The sequence below is a fragment of the Nycticebus coucang genome, chromosome 16 (genome assembly GCF_027406575.1).
Source record: "Nycticebus coucang isolate mNycCou1 chromosome 16, mNycCou1.pri, whole genome shotgun sequence".
NCBI lineage: Eukaryota > Metazoa > Chordata > Mammalia > Primates > Lorisidae > Nycticebus > Nycticebus coucang.
This window is the reverse complement of record NC_069795.1, coordinates 73,928,776-73,947,661: the sequence shown is the minus strand read 5'-3', so window position 1 is coordinate 73,947,661 and position 18,886 is coordinate 73,928,776. Positions and strand designations below refer to the sequence as shown.

At 43.1% G+C, this 18,886-nt stretch overlaps 1 protein-coding gene across 24 annotated transcripts in view; it reads right to left on the bottom strand.

Moving 5' to 3' along the window:
- KALRN (kalirin RhoGEF kinase) overlaps window positions 1–18,886 on the bottom strand; it is a 744,321-nt gene that overhangs the window by 504,990 nt on the left and 220,445 nt on the right. For all 24 annotated transcript variants that reach the window (XR_008374862.1, XM_053564450.1, XM_053564452.1 and 21 more), the window contains exons 2-3: window positions 18,628–18,702; window positions 12,707–12,821 (exon numbers count right to left, since the gene is read on the bottom strand). Coding sequence is in view for 23 of the 24 variants with exons in the window: in XM_053564450.1 (XP_053420425.1) it covers window positions 12,707–12,821; window positions 18,628–18,702 (190 nt within the window). In the remaining variant the exon portion in view is untranslated. The remainder of the gene's footprint in view (window positions 1–12,706; window positions 12,822–18,627; window positions 18,703–18,886) is intronic.

The following is an 18,886-nucleotide window of genomic DNA, read 5'->3' as shown; positions in this document are numbered from 1 at the left end:
CATGAATTACCAGTGATGGGAACAGATAAAATTCCAGCTCAGACAAAACAGTCTGAGAGATGAGGGAGAGAGAAATATACTGATTTTGAGAATTTTTAAGTAACTCTCAAAACAAAGGCTGGTCCTCATTTGACCTAGAATGAATGACGGGTAGGAAGGGAGGGAGGCAGGAGGGAGACTCTGAAAAAAAATAGGAAAGAGAGACCAGGCCCATCAGGACACACGTTTGAATTACGTCAGTAAATTATCCGTAAAAACATTTGTCCTCACTGAGTCACTCTGGATGACAAAGTACTCCTGTCTGGGTTCCGGGAGAAATGGGGCTGGCTGTCATACTCGCTCAATTTAGAAATAGAAATATACCTCCTTGGTGAGACAGAGTCCACCCCTGGTTCCCTCACTGGCACCTGCAGGCTTCATCCCCCAGCAGAGGGCTCTGGATCCCTCTCTGCCACAGAGCCAGCTCACTCACCCCTGGCCTGGGCATGCCCTGTGGGTACAGTCCCATGCAAAGGAAAGAGAACCCCCTGAAGGAGACCTCAGTCTGGCCTCAGGAACTTCATGTCTGAGAGACCCTGGCACTGGTCCTGAGGCATCTGGGAAGGAAAAGTAAAGCTCTGCCTTTTTCCCCTGGGAAGCTCCTAATCCAAATGCATTCAGCCAACTTGCAGGTGGTTCTCTGCATGTTTGGGAGCATGAAAAAGATCTACCACCCATCCCCTCAAGAGGTTTACCCTCTTTCAGAGAGAAAGCTCTGTGGACAAGTCTGATCTCGAGGAAGTGATGGCACCCATCCCTACTCTATAATGAGATTTCTAGACTAAAAAATCTTCACATTTTGTTAAACTAATTTGTTTTGCTTAGGTAATGATGGACTTTTAAAAAAGAAATCCTGAGGAAATCTGTATCTAAAGCAATCCAAGAAGAGATGAGATGGGGAGAGAGCAGTGAGGGGGACCTCCTGCTTTCAGTAAAAGTGACTGTGAGGGGCGACGCTTGCGGCTCAGTCGGTAAGTCGCTGGCCCCATATACTGAGGGTGGCGGGTTCAAACCCAGCCCCAGCCTCCTGCTTTCAGTAAAAGTCACTGTGTCAGACTGGTATGGACATTTTCTACAACTGGTCAGCTTATTCACCAGAGTTATACTTTTAGCAACAAAAGCCCTAGATGATGATGTTTTTCTTGTTCTCATCTTCCATGTTTAGGGAAAGAAAATAGTGTCTGAAAGAGAAGGCTTGAAAAGACAAACTATCTTCGGTGTTTTAGGTTCAATGTCTGTGGCTAATTTTTTTTTCAAAATTAGCATCTTTATAAAATTCCCAATTTCAACTGGCAATGAAACTAGCAACATAAACTAAACTTTTTCATAAACACTATTTTCTTTAACATTTACCATAGTTCTTTGAGAAAGATTATATTAAACCCATTTGTAATTTAAGAAAAATAATTGTTGATCAGTGATTACTTAAATTTCAGTGTTTCAGTAGATTTTAAAGTGTAAGCCTAGACGATACAAGATTTAATAGGGTGAGAACAGAATATTAATCACCATTTGGAGCCTCTGACAAAACCCATCTATATTCTTAGGCAGCTGAACTTAAATGCTCTACCACTTGATGGCAGCATACCTAAATTGCCAGAAGTGTATATAATAAAGGCATTCTCTCTATAAAACTTAAGATTCATAACGTGAAGTATCAATATCTAATATATGCCTGAAAACATACACAACTCCCAACACTGGTGAAGGGGCACATAATAAGATCTAATCAATGACAGGTAAAAATTATTATTCAACAGGGAAGAGAGAAACATCCTCAAATCCGGAACCTACCAAGAAAACACCCATCTTTTCTCCCCAATACAAGGCTGTCTCTTCAGCATCTATATTCAGGTTATACTCCCTTATTTCCAACATTCCAAACAAATGAATCCCAGCTAAATTTACATCATCCTGATTATCCAGCAAGAACTCCAGAAAAATCTGAATGTATCCGATCTTATTTCACCTGACATACTGAAGTTGACCTAATCAAGGTGACACCAAACACTTCAGCTTTCAATCAGCCTGCTCTTTAATGAGCCACAGACTCCAGTAGCCAAAAGGAGAAATTAAATGAGCACACCTAAGCTATAGAGTAGTTATTTTCAACCTTTTTTATCTCATGGCACACTTGAACCTATTGTTAATTAAACTTCTGCAGCACACTTAATATTTTTGACGTTGATGAAAGAAAAGAAGTAAAAACAAGTAAAAAATATATATATACACTTACTGTGCTTTGAACCTTTCAAAAATAATTTAATTAATAATCTTTAAAAATTTTTGTGGCACACTTAAGATCCTCTCACGGCTCACTAGTGTGCCATGACACACTGGTGGAAAAGCACTGCTCTGGAGGCTTGTTTGACATTGCTGCCTAGAGATAAACTTCAAGAGGCCTAACTTTCTCTGTGGAAGACAGATAAGAACCCCAGTTCAGATAAGCACAAAGGAGGTTAACAACCACTTTGAGCCAATCCAGGGCCTGACTACACAGGCAGCCAAGGAGTTGAAATACAACCAGATGCAAAACTAAAGATTCACCATAAGGAAAAACAATCAAGCCCTTTCCAGATTTCATATCAGATCCTAATTTAATGCATGGTCCCTGTTAAGAGGTCATATTACTTTAGGAAATTAAAAAGAATCCTAGTCGAGGAGACCCCTTAGGGCAGGCTCTGTGACCAATTCCTTTAGACTTTCCAAAGCCTAAAAGTTCAAGTATATAACATATGGTCCTAAGTTAGAGTTTCTTGATTATGGTGGTAACAATGTTTACGCAGTGGTGCCTGGGCAATGATAAACAAATAAACATAAATCTGGAGAAATGTAAAGAATTAGAAGTCTAAGGCAAATCATACTGGAAATATAAACTGGTAAATTTAGAAAGCAATTTGGTGACTTGTTTCACCACCATAAAAAAAAATGTCCATGATGGCCATAATCTATCCCAAATAAACCATTGAAGATATAGACAAAGGTTTATATCCAAAGACAGTAACACAGGGTTATTTAAAAGCCACTTAATCTATAGACAAAGGTTTATATACAAAGACATTTACTGAGAATAATTTGTAACAGTGAAGTCTGGAAACGACTTAATTGTCTAATGATAGGTTTAATTAAAATATGATGCATCCCATGACAAGTTATTTACGTAAAACTTTTTAATGTTACTAAAATACTACGCTAAATGGAAAAAAGCAAGAGGCAAGACCTAATAAACAATTCAATTCTGTTTATAGAAAAACAGGAAGGAAATATGTTAATGTATTTATTGTTATGCTTATTATCTCTAGGTGGTGCAGAGTGATTTTTTTTTAGAAATTCTTTATATTTTCCTACATTTATTTTCTCTTCTAAAAAACATACTTTTCTCATTTTAAAAATAGGGCAAGACTTTGTCACACGCTTAGGCACGTATGTTCACACACCTACTCAGTGTTACCGACCCTATGGCCATAAATGCTACCACTGCTATCTCCAATCCTCATCGCAAGCATAACCCTAACCTTAACCTTTGACAATGCAACGCTAGAGACAATGTAGGACAAGTGAAAAAACAAGGTCCTTCCTTTCAAGCAAGGGAAGGGAAAGCCTGCCACTTGTCCTTGCCTCCTTCTGTGTGCTGAGCCCTGGGCTAGGTGCCTTTGTGTTTATCTCACGTATCTTCATTACCATTGTGTCTGGTAATCTCTTTATGCCGATTTTGTAGTGAGGAAATCTGTTAGCAAGCATGCACATTTCTCCTCCCAGAGGAGAATATTCTGAGATCTCTTCTTCCTGGGCTAGAACTCCCTATAATTTCCAAGTGTTAGTATATTCCTTGCACCCACTCCTGCTTTCTCTGCTAGTCCACAGTTCCATTCCCACCAAATCCACATTGATCCTCGAAGTTCCTTCCACAAGTACACATACAAGATGCATAGGAAGGAGAAACAATACCTCCTCTTGTTAGGAATTCTTTTTTCAGTACTGGGTCCTTGATTTATCACACAAAGGCATTTACTGGTTCCTGGAAAAACACAGAGCTGCTTCTTATAGTTCCTTCACGACCAAGTGGTTTCTGTCTATGATTGCTACTGTTATTGTTCTCTAGGGAATCACGAATGTTTGTCTCTCTGCATTTGAAGCATCACAGCCGGCTCTTCCCTCACTCCCTGCGATGGGTTCCTTTTCACAGTATTTCCATGAGCCCTCTGGTCCCTCAGCCCCATCAGGTCTGTGCAGGCAGTGACACACACCTGCCAAGTCCTACAGTGGTGACACGACCATGGAAATGGCACAACTTTAAAATGCATATTAGTTGAGCACTAATTCTAGAACTGTGCTTCTGACATCAGAACAACGCAGAAGCTAGGGACAGCAGGTGAGTGAGTGACCCAAGTAAAATGAGCAGGTAGACCATCCCTGGAATATAACAGAGACTGCCCCCACCAAGCCAGGTTTTAAGGTCCCTGCTACCAACAGTCTTTCTCAGGGGTCCTCAAACTGCGGCCTGCAGGCCACGTGAGGCGGTGTGATTGTATTTGTTCCCGTTTTGTTTTTTTACTTCAAAATAAGATATGTGCAGTGTGCATAGGAATTTGTTCATAGTTTTATTTTTTTAAAACTATAGTCCGGCCCTCCAGTGGTCTGAGGGACAGTGAATTGGCCCCCTGTTTAAAAAGTTTGAGGACACCTACGTAGTTTCCAAGTGTTTTTGCTTTTCCCCTGTATCTTCTGGTGTAATTTGGTGACTAACTATAGTTGACAAACATAGTGAACAGAGTTACCCGTCTAAAATGAACACAAACACCTGTGGGAAGAACTCTGAAGCACCCACCTGCACCCCTATCCCCACCACCTCCATAGTCCTGCACACCCACAGCCACCATGGCTGTCTTGCCCAGCAGAAGGCCAGGACTGAGACAACTGCCACCTGCATTTCTCACCTGCACTTCACACTGATGCTCTGAAGAGGACCCTTGGGAAAACAGGTTTGAAGCACAGGTGGTCCCGGCCCACATCTATCTGTGTGCCTCCCCACCTCCTTGTCATCCCTCTGTTTTAATGCAGTCTTAGCCCATCCTTCAGAGTCATCTACCTTCTTACTTTCCCCAAATCAGTCCCCTCACTCTGCCACCACTGCCACTTTCTTCATCCTGCCCCCCTCTTCTCTTCCATGGAAAAAAGCTCCAAATTCTACTGGCTGTGTGCCAATAGGCATGTTACTTAACCTTCCTGAATCTCAGTTTCCTCATATGTAAAATGGGAATTATAAGAATAACCATCTCAAAGTGCTACGAGAAGTAAGTTCATACATGTAAAATACTTCTAACAGTGCCAGAATTGATCAATAAATGCTATCAATAAATGTTATTATTATTATTACTTCTAACCTACACCATCGCACCTGCATCATTCCTAGACCTCTCCTCCATTCAATCTTCAGCACCCAGAGTGAATCTTCTAAAATGCAATTTTAATTGTCATTCTCCTACTGAAAAGCTCTTCATCAGCTCTTGATTCCTTATCAGTAGAAGGTCTTAACCCGGCCCATGGGATTCTTGCCTGCCGTTCTGCTCCATCCCCTACCACTCTCCCCAAAGACCCCCAGGCTTCTACCATCTTGAGTTCCTGGAACTTAACCAGAATGTCTTCTAAGCTCCTCTGCCCCACCCCAGCCCTTCCCTGAACCTTTCCCTCCGTCTGGACTCCCACTATCCCTTGTACTGCTGACAAAATTCTCTTCATGCCTCTACCCTCTGGTCAGAGAGCACCTCACTTTTGAAGCCTCCTCGCCCCCAGTCAGGATGATGCTGGATGTTCTACCTGCTGGGAGTCCGTAGCACGGGGCTCAACCCTCTGTTTCAGTGCTTATTTATGTGTGTGTCAAACTCCTTGGACTACAGAAGAAGACTTTACATTTTGTATCTTACTTACTACCAATCATTAATAAATTGAAAACAATTTTACTTATTCTTTGATACTGATAGAAATTATGACATTTATTCTAAAGTACTGAGAAAATAATCATTATTGATTTTCCTCACTTGAGCACTGCTTCATGCTGGCCCCTCAGTCTGCAACGTAATTTTCAATTAATAATTTGGTTTTGAGGCCTCAGAGTCAAACTTAAACTTCTTTTTCACTCAAAATTATGTTTGAGGATTCATCCATGTTGTTGTATAACACAATAGTTCAAAAAAGCTAATCACAGAAAAATGACATATGGTATAATACCATTTTTATAAGCTTTAAAAAAACAGCAAAACTAAACAATATATTCTTTATGAAAACATATCATAAACCAAATTTTAAAAAAAGCAATAGAAGGATAAACATAAAACTCAGAGTAGTATTTATTTCTGGAGAAGGTGGGGAAGTTGGGGTGGGGAGGAGTCCCAAGTAGCAACAAAGGTAGAGATGATATTCTGCTTCTGAGACTGGGGAGTGGGCTCTCAAGTGCTCATTTCATTACGGTGATCATAACTTTCATAGACATTTCATCTCTTCCTTCATGTGCAGCAAATATTGCTTTACTCTTTTAAAGTTTAGAGACTAATAATTACTGAGTCCTAGGTGCTACAAAGAGACTGCTAGAAAATTTCTTCCCAATACCCTTGTGAGATATATTCTTTTCCCAAATTAAATTAGAATATTGAACTCAGAAATGTTGAATAATATACCCAAGGTCTCATCCTGTGCCAAATTCCTTCCATTTGCACCTTGGATTAATTCTATATCTTCTCCCCACTACCCTGTGCCCTGGAAGGCTGACCTATGTGGACTGCATCAGTGGGATCCCCTGTCATCTGGCTTCTGTATACATTAAGCCGGTGGGACCACACCTATGGTGCATCTTACAAAGGTACATGTGAACTTTAGTAGGTGTAGAATATAAATGTCTTAACGCAATAACTAAGAAAATGCCATGAAGGCTATGTTAACCAGTTTGATGAAAACATTTCAAATTGTATATAAACCCAGCACATTGTACCCCATGATTGCATTAATGTGCACAGCTATGATTTAATAAAAAAAAAAAAAAAAAAAGAATAATGAAAGGACATCAGAGAGCAGAGGAGAGTGGGGTCAGGATGTCAAATCCCCTGTCCACTAGTAGGCAGTTACCATGAGTTAGTGGTATCTTCCGCTGAATCCCACAGCTGTTGGCAGGAAGCCTCTCACACAGCCCTCCTTTCTCTTACAAGTGGCTGTGTGTTTGCTCCCGGCTGTTTCTAGCTCTGAGATACTTCAGGGATCCAAACCTTGTTGGTCCCCCTGTTCCCTGTCTTCTCAAATTACCCAGGTTGAGTGGCCACATGTTTCCCAACTGCAGGATAGTGGAGCTGGATTCAAAGCTCCATGTCTTCTGTCTATACTAAGAGGCTGCTTCACCTTTTGCTGCAAAAGTCACTATGACTCTAAGGAAGAAGATTACCAACAACAGCAGTTACTAGGGTGATGTTACATTCCTTGACAGGATAATAGAACACTATTTACTCTTCAGGGCTGGTGTTACATACAACTAACAATAGGGACACTTAACTGGTATTACTAGAAATGTGTGTCAAATGTAGAAACTGTAATAGAAATTATAAACCATTTATATGTCAGCCACAAAAGAAATTAAAAACAGATTTTCAAAGGTGTGAGTTTTAGGTAAATGTAAATAATAACAATGTGAACTAAATGTTCTCATTGGTCCTATTTTCTGGCCCTTCCCTCACCTTGATTTTTGCCCTTCCTCCCTGTATTCTCCTTTAATTGATGATCCCAGAACAAAGGGCAGGGTGCCAACAACATATTTCAGTAGGCCCTTACAGCAAGACACGTTCAATGATGACAGTTTGGATAGCTCCGCTCTCTCATGCTGAAAATAGTGGGAGGAAACCCTTGCAGTTTTTAACTCCTCTTCTTTTAACTTTCTGGCTCACTCTCCTTATGCCTATTTTCTGGTGATGCTGCACAAAGACAGCACTGGAGACAAGCCTAATTTATCTTTTGCTGAAATCAGTGGGACAGAGCAAATGTTACCAAATCATAAGCTGCAAATAAAGGCACCTTGGTTTGATTGGCATTACAGAATAACCCATCCTAATTTCTTGTCATCCTTCCTCACCAATATGACACCTGCATGCCTTGGTGGAACACTCATCATCTCAGTGGCACTGCTAAGCATGGATTAAGTGGAAGATACATCAATTGGCGGCTTTAGGAGTAGCAGAAAGATGATTGTAAAAAAGCAGGATGACAGTGATGATGAAGAGGAGGAATTCAATGCAGTGAAAATAACCCAGGATTTCTTTACTCGATGCAATACAAAATTCCTATTTCGAACATTTAGTCAACTCCCAGTAATCACAGTGGGTAGAATATCCACACTGAGGGCTATGCCTGGGCACTTGTTTACTCTCTGGTTGGGTATCTATCCTGTCTTTCAGTTTCTAGGGACATTCATCAGCTGATGGTATCGACGTATTTCCTTTCTGCTCTTTTCATGTACAAGTAACTACAAGCAGATAGTAAGCTAGAAGGACAAAAAAGCTAGATAAGTGTAGGGTGGGTGACAGTCAAGAAAGATAACGTGAGACCTCATTAAGATCCCTGTCCAGGACCTGGCTCATACTAGGCACTCAATAAATATTTGTTGAATTGAGTCAATGGGGTTGTTGGGAAGTTAAATTAGAAGACTTTTAAGGCCTCTTCCTAGACTGACATTCTATGACTCCACAGACAAGATGACTGAAAGCCTAAAGAACACCCAGGAGAGGAATGCCTGAACACATCAGGAGCAAGCCAGGGAAGTTCAAAGGGATCCATTTCAGGCCAAGATGGGTTCTGAGTGAGGGACTCAAAACTGATTCAAACTGCCACACCCCCAGCATGAACCTTGGTCCTAGATAATGCCCCACAATTCCCACCCAGAGTACAAGGGGACTAGAAAGCACTTTTCATAGGTTTTAATGTGTAGAGAAGATCTCAAGTGAAATCTCAGGCCTTAACTTATTTGGGAAGCCTGAGAAGAGTGTGTGTTGTCGGGGGTATTAATACTCTTGTTTTGAGATCCTACATTTTATGATGTATGCTTTTTCCAATATCGCCAAAACCTAGAATTCAAGGTAGGAAGGGTTCTTAGAAGTTATCTAAGCCCACCTCCAATCCAGTAGAAGAACTCTTTCCACAGCATCCCCAATAGAGGAGTATCTAGTCTCCAGCCACAAGAAGTTCACTTTCTTCAGAGGCAGCAGCATCGATGCTGGACAGCTCCCACATGGGCAAGTTCTATTTAAACTTCCGAGTCTCAGTACAAATGTCTACCCGTTAATACTACAAAGACTGTGCCTATTCCCTCATCTCTGGGGAAGCTCTCCTGAAATCTGAAGTCAGAATCACTTTTTTCTTCCATCTTCATGCCTGCCAGCAGACCTCCCTCATTCCTTCAACTGCAGAGACATGGTTTGTAGGTACCTTAATGTGAGGCTCTCTGGATGGAACTCTAACTGGTCTGTGTTGTTCTTAAAATAAGGCAAGTGGAATTTCCATAGTTGAATGCAGTGGTCCAGATATGGCCTGGCCTGCAGAGAATAGAATGGGACTATTTCTTCCTATTCATTTCTAAATTGTCACCACGATCCGTTTAATCATCTATTCTAGAACAGTGCCAAAAATGGCCATCAAGCTGGCTGGCTCCTTAGATTGTGGGATCCTCTTTTATCACTCTTTTGTCCTTATTTATTTATCTTCCACTGGCTGCTTCATCTCCTAGGCTACTAGTGTAGTCACATCCTGGGCTGCCTTTTTACTGTTACTAGGTAGGAAGACGCCGAGCTTTTCCCTTTCTCAAAATGTCTATTCCTGCTGACCATAAATCCTCAATCTACCTGAAATACAGAGGCTTTAAATATTTGTTAAATAAGTAATGAATAATTTTGGGGGGCAAGGCACAATTGTAAGAGGGACTTTACCTAACAAATGCAATCAGTGTAACCTGGTTTCTTGTACCCTCAATGAATCCCCAACAATAAAAAAAAAATTAAAGAATAATTTATTCTTTACTTTTTTCACCATGAATGAATGAATGAATGGTGTTACCTACAGGCTTGAGCACATCAGTCTGCAGCAAACACTCCACCTTCAATGGGAGCCTGTCTTTTCAGTATCCTAGATCATGACCCCAGTAAATAATTTCTTCTCATCAGTACAATCTATCTAATCAAACTGTTTGTTTTCATAGTCCTTTTCTCTCTAAAAGTCATGACTATACAGAAGAGTGGCAAACACTATCTTGTCCATTAAGTTCTTCAGTTTTCCTGCCCAAACTTCACTGTCTTGACAATAAATCTGTTCCAGATTCATTTCCAGCCACCATCATGTGTGAACTTGTGGACAACAGAATTAGGAAGTGACCAGTGGGCATGACCAGTTGGTGGACTTTACAGCCTGCTCGGGACTTACACTGCTGATGAACACAGGTCCCTCAGGAGGGAGGCAGCGGGTGTCACAGAATGATATTTCCCACTAAAGGTGGCAAAAGGACTCTTGCATGCCACCAGACAGCACCTGTGAAGAACCTTCTGTGTTCCAAGGTGCTTACAATGCAATGTTCATAACCACCACCCGAGAAGCAGAGAGCCTGCATCTAGTATGCTCCTTCAGTGACAACGTATAGTTTCTCCTTTTTCATGACACTCCTCTCAGGCCCTCTACACCGGGGTTCCCTTCACCCCAGCAGAAATCTTTTTTTGTTGTTGATAATTGCTTCCAATCTATTTTGTCCCCATCTTGAGTTAACAAGTCTGAATGAAGAAAAGTATTCTTCCAACTCTTTTTCCTTTTATTTAAAAGAAAAGATGAGCATAAATTAGCTTCAGGTATGTGATGAACATGCATGAAAGAAAAACGTATCCTTCCTTTCTCCGGGGAACCCAACCTCCTCTGGCTCTAAAAGAACTGAGAGTTCATGATGGGTTCCTATGAAAACTTCTTTTGTAAATTGCTTTAGAAAATGTCTGATTTTATGCCTGTTAGTCATGTGCTTGGAAAAGGTGCTTTAAAAAACCTGGTTGGCCCCTCAATGGCTAAATTGCTAAATTACTTATATCAGTCATAGGTTATTTAGTCCATCTCCTTGCCTCTGAGACAGATAGGAATATCTCTTCTCTATAAAGACCTCTAGGAAAAAAAAAAATTCTATTCTTCAGTTCACTATCTCATGTACTCAAAGTTTAGAAGTTTTTCTTTGGATATAACTCAAATTCCTTTCACTGGAGCATAAGACTTTTTATTATTTTTCTGGTCCCCAGTGGATATCATAAAAAAAAGAGAGACATCGTTCAGTGTGTGTTTGTTCACAGCCTTCTGCCTGAAGTTCTTCAGGGCTCACCATTCCATTCAACATCCTTCCAAGCATTTGACGACTGCTCTTAAAATCCCCTTTATCACCTGCCCATCGCCATCAGCCAATCCCTTTACATTTGTCTCTCCTGTAGCTACCTGAAATATAGTGCACGCCTCACTCAACACCTGCTGCAAAGTCTTAATAAGCACATTCAAAAATTATCCCAGGCGTCCCGGCAAAGGCAGAGCTGGATACATAGTGCCTCTTTGTAATCCATTAATCCTCCTATAAAATGCAAGAGACACAATGAAGGTGCTGGAAGCCCATGGCACTGCTTCTTATTTGCCACAACAAACACTTCACAGGCTTTGCTCACTCTAAGAGACAGAGCAGCGTCCTTGCTGACCAAATGCAAGGAGGGTAAAGAGCACAGGTGCCAGAGCAAGGGAGCTGACCCTTGTGAGCATCACACACTAGCCTTGCTCCCTGAGCAGAACATGACACATATTTCCCTAGATTGCTCCTTGGGGCTTTTCCAGCTCGCACATTCTTTGACTCTCTGATTAGGCGAAGGCCTCTTTTTTCCCTTCTCAAAAGGCATAAACCATGTTCACAGCATGACTCCCACATCCCCCTCTGTGACCAGTGCAACCCAAACCAGTGTTTCTCGCACTTTTTTTTTCATTATTACCCTCTGCCTTGATGGAGCTTTTTAAACCTTTTTCCCTAATCATGCCACCCAATGAAATTTTAATACCACACATATACGTGTAAGTACTGTGTGTGTGTATCTCTTTAATTAACACATGAAAGGTACTTTTGCTACCCCCACGACTCCCCTTGAGGGCAATATCATCCCCATTGAAAATGCATGACCTACATTCAACTGAAGACCTCCTCTAACTGAGTAATACAAGTGGAGTTATTTACCCTGAAGTCCAAAAGCCACAAATATATCCACAGCTAGAAGTTTTGAATATAATCTCTTATGCAAGGCAGAGTGGAATCAACCTGAGTTCTCATTTGCTGAGGTAAAGAGCAGCTTCCTGACCCCATCCTAGGCCACACCGTCTCCCAGTACAACCTCCACGATGGTCCTCTTAGCCTGGGACCCTCACCTCTGCCCATAGATCCCACTTCCAGCTCTCACTCCATTCACATGAATCCCAGCAGTTAACAATAGGAATGAGAGGAATAAGGCAAACAGTAAGTGATAATATTCCAGGAATAATTAGAATCCCTTCCAAGGGCAGAAACAATCAGGTCCTTCCAATTTACAGGCATCAACCCAGCTTCCCTCCCCTCCCCTTCCCTGCAGACCATTCGCCTTCTTCTTACCTTGGCACACTGGCCAAATATGTCACAAGTTTCCGCAGGTCTTCCTGTCTTATTCTGTCATGATTGCTGCGAGCAGGGAAGGTCAGAATGGGTCCACCTCGCTTGTCACGGCCCCCTGCAAGGAGGAGGAAGAGGAGAGAGTTTAACAAAATCAGCCAGAAAGTGTGCCTCAGAGGAAAAAAAATTCTGTCTGAATGCTGGATGAACAAGCAGAAATATAGTTCCCAGAGAAATTTGGTCACTGATTAGGACAAGGTAATGTGTGACCTTGGACAAATCATTTAACTTTTTGGATGCCTCATCTATAAAAGGCAGATGAAAATAATAGTGGGCACATTTCAGGGCTAATGCAAGGACTAATAAAATGGTACATGGGGAAGCACTTTGGAAAACAAAGCTCTCTGCAAATGTGGAGATGATAATGAAGATGTGATAACTGTTCTTACTGAGGAAACAAGCTGGTTGAAAGTGCTACATTCTTTGGAAAAATCGTTTCCAGTTTGCTTCTCTTTGCAGACCTCTGTGAGGTAGGAGTGTCTGTGATGAATGACTACCATGGGGAGTAGACCTAGGTGTCCATCCTGGGACAGCATTACTGAAAGGTTTTAGATTCCTCCGAAAGGCACTATTTTCTGCACAGCCAAGAAGCCACCCCTGCCTGCTTGCCTGAGATGCCGCCACCTGTCATTCTTGCTAGAGGAACACATGAGCCTTATCAGACATAAGGAAGGTCAAGGTCTTAATCACCGCAAATCTGCAAATGTGTACCTATATACATGCTAGGATCACAACAAATGTACTCTAAATACCATGTTTAAAAAAGCTAAAAGGAGTATACCAAAGTGACCATCACTGTTATTAGAAGACTGGGATTTTAGATGATTGCTTTTTTCCCCTCTACTTTCCAAATTTCCTAGTCACTATTTATTACATGATTTTCAAATGTATTTATGAATAGATGTCATGGTTAAGAGGCAGAACCTAGTTTCTCAGGAAGGTTAGGCAGGAACAAAGCTAAAGTGTAGTGCCTACAACCTTACAGGCTCTGTGTCAATATCACATGCTATATACCCCACATCTCAGGAGGCCATCCAACATCACCCAAGTGGGAGCCACACAGGGATCGAACAAAGAGAGCTGAAGGGTCAGCACAGCCATCACTAGCACTGGAAAAGAAGCTTAAGGCAGAGTCATACGAAGAAGGAGCTCTTACAAGGAAGGCAGAGTCTCCCAGGCCCCCCACTCAAATATGAATTCACAAATTAAATTTCCCTCTGCTGGTAGAGTTCAGAAGGCACACAGAGGAGAGGCTTGACAAACAATCAACCCAGGGTACGGCAAAGGAGGAAATAAAGAAGCTGTAGGGATAAAGGATCAAACAAGATCAAGGCCACTGAGAGACTCAGCCCTGATGTCTTTTTCAGCACCACTGCCCACCACCCCATCTGGACAGATCTGTATAGATATACCTCAGAGTCCAGCTCTGGGCCTCTAGGTCCAGACCTTCCATACCATCAGCCCTGGTTCTCTGAACTGATAACCATCCTCGTCTCCTCTGTCTTGGGAATGGTCCCCATCTCCCCACTGCCTTCGGCATGAGGAAAGGCAAGCAAGAGGATTAAATGGGAGTTTCCCCAAAACCTCCCCCTCTAGCCTTGCCCACACCCTAAGTGCTTGGTCTCTCTAGTGGTTTTTCACTGTAGGCCTTTTCCTGACCTTTCATGAACCACATGAACATTGGGAGCCACAGCTCTGACTAGGAAAGGGCAAGTAGGTCACTGGAGGACTGGTTAGCACTGTCCCCCCCCAAGCTAGAACCAGGACTGACCCTGGAGACATGAGTTTCAGAAGATTCCAGATGGCAGGGGAGGATGTAGGGGTGAGGAGGGAAAGCCCACAGAAGTATAACCACCTTCTTCCAGGAAGTATGGACAAGGAGTCAAGAGCCTAAGGCAGCAGGATCAAGCCATATATATATATATATATATATATATATATATATATATTTTTTTTTACAAAGAAGAAAAGACTTTGCAAGACTGTAGAAAAAGGAGGAGAAATGAGCACATAGGAATAGAATCATGATGCTGGAAAGGGTTGGTTGATAGATGGGCCAAGGCCTCAGCACAAGAACAAGGGGAAGCCCAGGGGCTGGGGGACGGGGTGTCCCTCCCTCTGAGGCAGGCTGCAGAACTCTAAGAGCAGGGAGGGAAGGGAGATGAGTTATGAGGAGGAAGGAGCTCAGCTCGCTTGAGGGACACTGTTCTTTAGGTGGAAAGGAGATGAGGTTATCCATCCAGGGTCAGGGTAGACTTGGGGAGCTGTGGAGAGAGGAACGGGGCCACTCCTGGAGAGCTTCCTCAGCAAATGAACAACAGGCTCAGGAGGCTACTGGAGCACAGGAAAGCTCTGTGTATGGCTCTAGCCATATGGGTAATATGGTGTGAATGGGAGGGTCCAGGGAGGGTGGGGAATATCCTGCTGATCTCAGAGAAGAGGGAAAGGCATGTTTAAATACAGATAAATAGGATTAACCATTCTGTTTCTCTGATATCCATCCACTTGCAAGTGATAAGGAGATATCAGGAAGGGCCAAGTGTAAGGGAATAAGACCACAAAGAGACACATCAAGGGGTCAAGATCCTGGACATACATGACCACAGTAGGGAGGTGGAGGACGTTGGTGCCAAGGAAGCTGAGCAGCAATGAAGCTGTAGGATCTGACTGATATTTGGCATGGTGCTGACATTACAGAGGACAATAAGCAGAGATGAGGAATGAGAACCTCCTGCTAAAGTTAATGTAGCAATAGATCTCCAAGATGTAATGGATACATATACGCACATACACACCCACATCATCTTTTTAAGGGAATGAAGTTAGTCCACAGTTTGATAAATGCCAGAGTAAATAAAGATAAAGGTCTCCACTGCAGGACTTCCCAGAGCCTTAAAATGTTTGTGTGCTTTGATGGGCACAATGAATCTCCAGGAAGAACTGCTAAACAGGCAGCCTTTCCCAAACTTCTTTGCGTGTAGAGCCCCTTTTCCTTTGTAGAGCATCATCTTGTGGAACTGCTGTTCGATGAACACACTTTGAGAAATGTGGGTCCAGAGCACAAAAGACTGTACCATGGCAACATAGCATTTCCTTGGGATCAGTGGGAGACGACATGGGTGGCAGAGAAGGAGGCAGAGAGATCCACAGGAGGTGGCCAAAGGAGGGTCCTCCTCTCCGAAGAGGATGGGGCTGGGGTGGCCTCTGCATGAGGAGGTGGAACCAAAGGCACAATGGCTTCTGCGAGTGGGACTGCAGAAGGGAAGCCTGCACTGTGAATGATGGAGGGCAGGACAGGCCTGGAACAACGGAGGCCCCAGAGGGGAGCCACAGCCTCTGTCTCACACATGTACACGTGCCCACACGCAGAAGCTTCAGGGCTGCCCTGGATGGTTCTGATGGTCCTCCCCAGGGCAGCACCCCTTTCCTTCCTCTGGCCAAAGCCAGGGTGCTAGCAGGAGAAGACAGGCACAATCAACCATCTCTTTCTCTGCTTTTCCCTGCAGGGCTTTCTTCTCAGAAAGAAATGCAACTGCATTACTTAATTCAGTTTTTGTTTCCACTTTATTTTGTGTTTCATCATTTAAAAGCTCAGGATATAAGGGGTAGTATTTTTTTTCTTTGTTTTCTTTCTTTACATGCAGCCAGTCATTATCTCCCTGGCACCCTCAGTGTCCTTCCCAGGCATGAAAGAGCAATGTTCCCTAAGCCCAGAAGTTCCTGGCACCACTCGTGCAGATAAATAAGGCTTACCCCAGGCTGCTCAGCTCACATGAGCCCATGGGAGTGAGCTGCACACCCCCGATCCCTTTGTCCTGCTCAGGGAAGTTTCTACCTCCCTCATCCCTGACTGCCTCCTTGGCATGCTGCTTCTATGAGCTCCATTAGGACAACTTCCTAGCACTTGGGAAGGTCTTTTCTGGTTCTGATTGGGCCCTAGCCTGGGGCTTTGGCTGAATTTACATGGAAAAAAATACACCATAAACTTGAAGCAAGAGTCCCTATGTCAGAGTGTACCATGTCTGTACTCACATGCTCCAAACTGACAGGGAATAGGATTATCCATTAAATCCAGAAAGGCCTCCTGGATGAGGTAAGTGGCAACTAACTTGGGAAGGAGAGAAGAGGCTCAAACTGGCAGAAGGTGTGGGGAAGACAGTGCAGAGAAGATGAAGTGTCAGGAACAAAAGAAATAGAAGGAATAGAAGGGTTAGTAGGATACCCAGGACATCAGTCTAAATAAGTGCCACAAAAAGGAAGAGGGCAAGGCCATGAGTGGTATCTCACGCCTATAATCCTAACACTCTGGGAGACCAGGGTGGGAGGATTACTTGAGGCCAGTTAGTTTGAGACTGGCCTGGGCAACAAAGAAAGACTCCATCTCTATCAAAAATAAAGTAAAATAAATAGCCAGAAACAGTGGCATGCGCCTGGAGTATGATTGGGAGTCTGAGGTGGGAGGATCACTTGAGTCCAGACATGTGAGGCTGTAGTAAGCTATGGTCATGTCATTGTACTCCAGCCTGGGAAACAGTGAGATACTGTCTCTTAAAAAAAAAGGTGGGGAGGGGGACAAGATCTGAATGGGTTCTTCAGAAGACTGTGGGCATATCCTTAGGAGTCCAGGCCATGGGCATTAGCAGAAGTCAGAGGCCTGGCACTGCCCAGGGACCTCTAGGGCTTCTATACAAGTTCTTCCCGTATGTTCAGCAAGCATTCCGAATACAAACTTACAAAGGCTTTGAAGGTTGTCTTACCTATGCCTTTACCCAGATTAAAATAGCTGCTACATAATCCTGCCAGTGAATAAGCAAAGACTTTTCAAATGTGATTAACGTTACCATCTTGAACTGGGTAGATTATCCTAAATTATCTGGGTGGACCCTAAATGTAGTCACAGTATCCTTAAAAGAGAAAGGCAGAGAGAAATTTGAAACACACAGGAGAGGCAATGTGACTAAGGAGGCAAAGATCAGAGTGATGTGGCCACAGCCAGAGAATGCCAGCAGCCACCAGAAGCTGGAAGAGGCAAGGAATGATTCTTCCTAGACCCTGTGGGGGGAGCACAGCCCTGCTAACAACTTCAGCCCAGTGAAAATGATTACTGACCTCCAGTACTGAGATAACAAACTTTACTTGTTCTATACCACCAAATCTGTGGTCATTTGTTACAGTGTCAATGGGAAACTGATACACTATCTAAATAAATACACATGGTTGTGTTCCAATAAAACTTTATTTATAAAAACTGATAGCCGGCCCACAGGCTATGATTGCTAACCCCTCAAATTAGACATTAAGAGATCCAGATGTGCAAGATGAGCAAGAGAGAGAAGTCAGGAATAAATATTTGGAAGTCACTATTCAGAAAGAAACAAAAATAAAACACCCTAAATACAAACACTCACTTGAGTTCTCTTTGCCAGGAAAGACAGATAAGGAAGAGCCAAAAAAAAAAAAAAGTTTTAACTCCTTTCTGCGACCCTCTCAGAATGAACCCAGAGAAAACCTCAGGGATGCACCAAGTGTACAGACTTCCAGCTGGAGGGTCTCTCACAGGGGCCTGAGGTACAACTGCCAGGTCAGGGAGGGTGAGGCAATGTGGGATGTGAGTGCAAAGTAGATGACAGGTGTGTGCAGGGAACCTGCCCATGCTTCTGAGTATCTTCTAGATACCCAGTTGAGACCAGAGCTCTCTTTCCTCCTTCTGTCTGCCTCCGCCAAAAGGAAGCAGCTGCCCCAGGAACTATAATAACTCCCACCCCCACTTCTCTCTCACTAGCACGTAAAGAAGTATCTGACTGCATGTGCACACACACAACTTCTCTAGGTCCATTACGAAGGAAAGTTCCACAAATACTCACCAGACACGAAGGCCACTTTTTCCTTTAGGATGGGAAGGACATCAGAAGCTTTCAAACCATCATTCCGAAAAGATCCTGTGGGGCAACACAACAAAGAATGGGGGTGAGAGAAGCCAGCCGGCAGAATCCCTGGGTCCCACCCTCAGACTCCCAATCCTGTCATTGGTCAGAAAGCTCTGCCAAGCAGCCCAGGAGGTAGTCCACAACAGAAGGGCACTTTTGCAGGATACCAGGCCACAGGGTTGTCCAGGGCCACTGC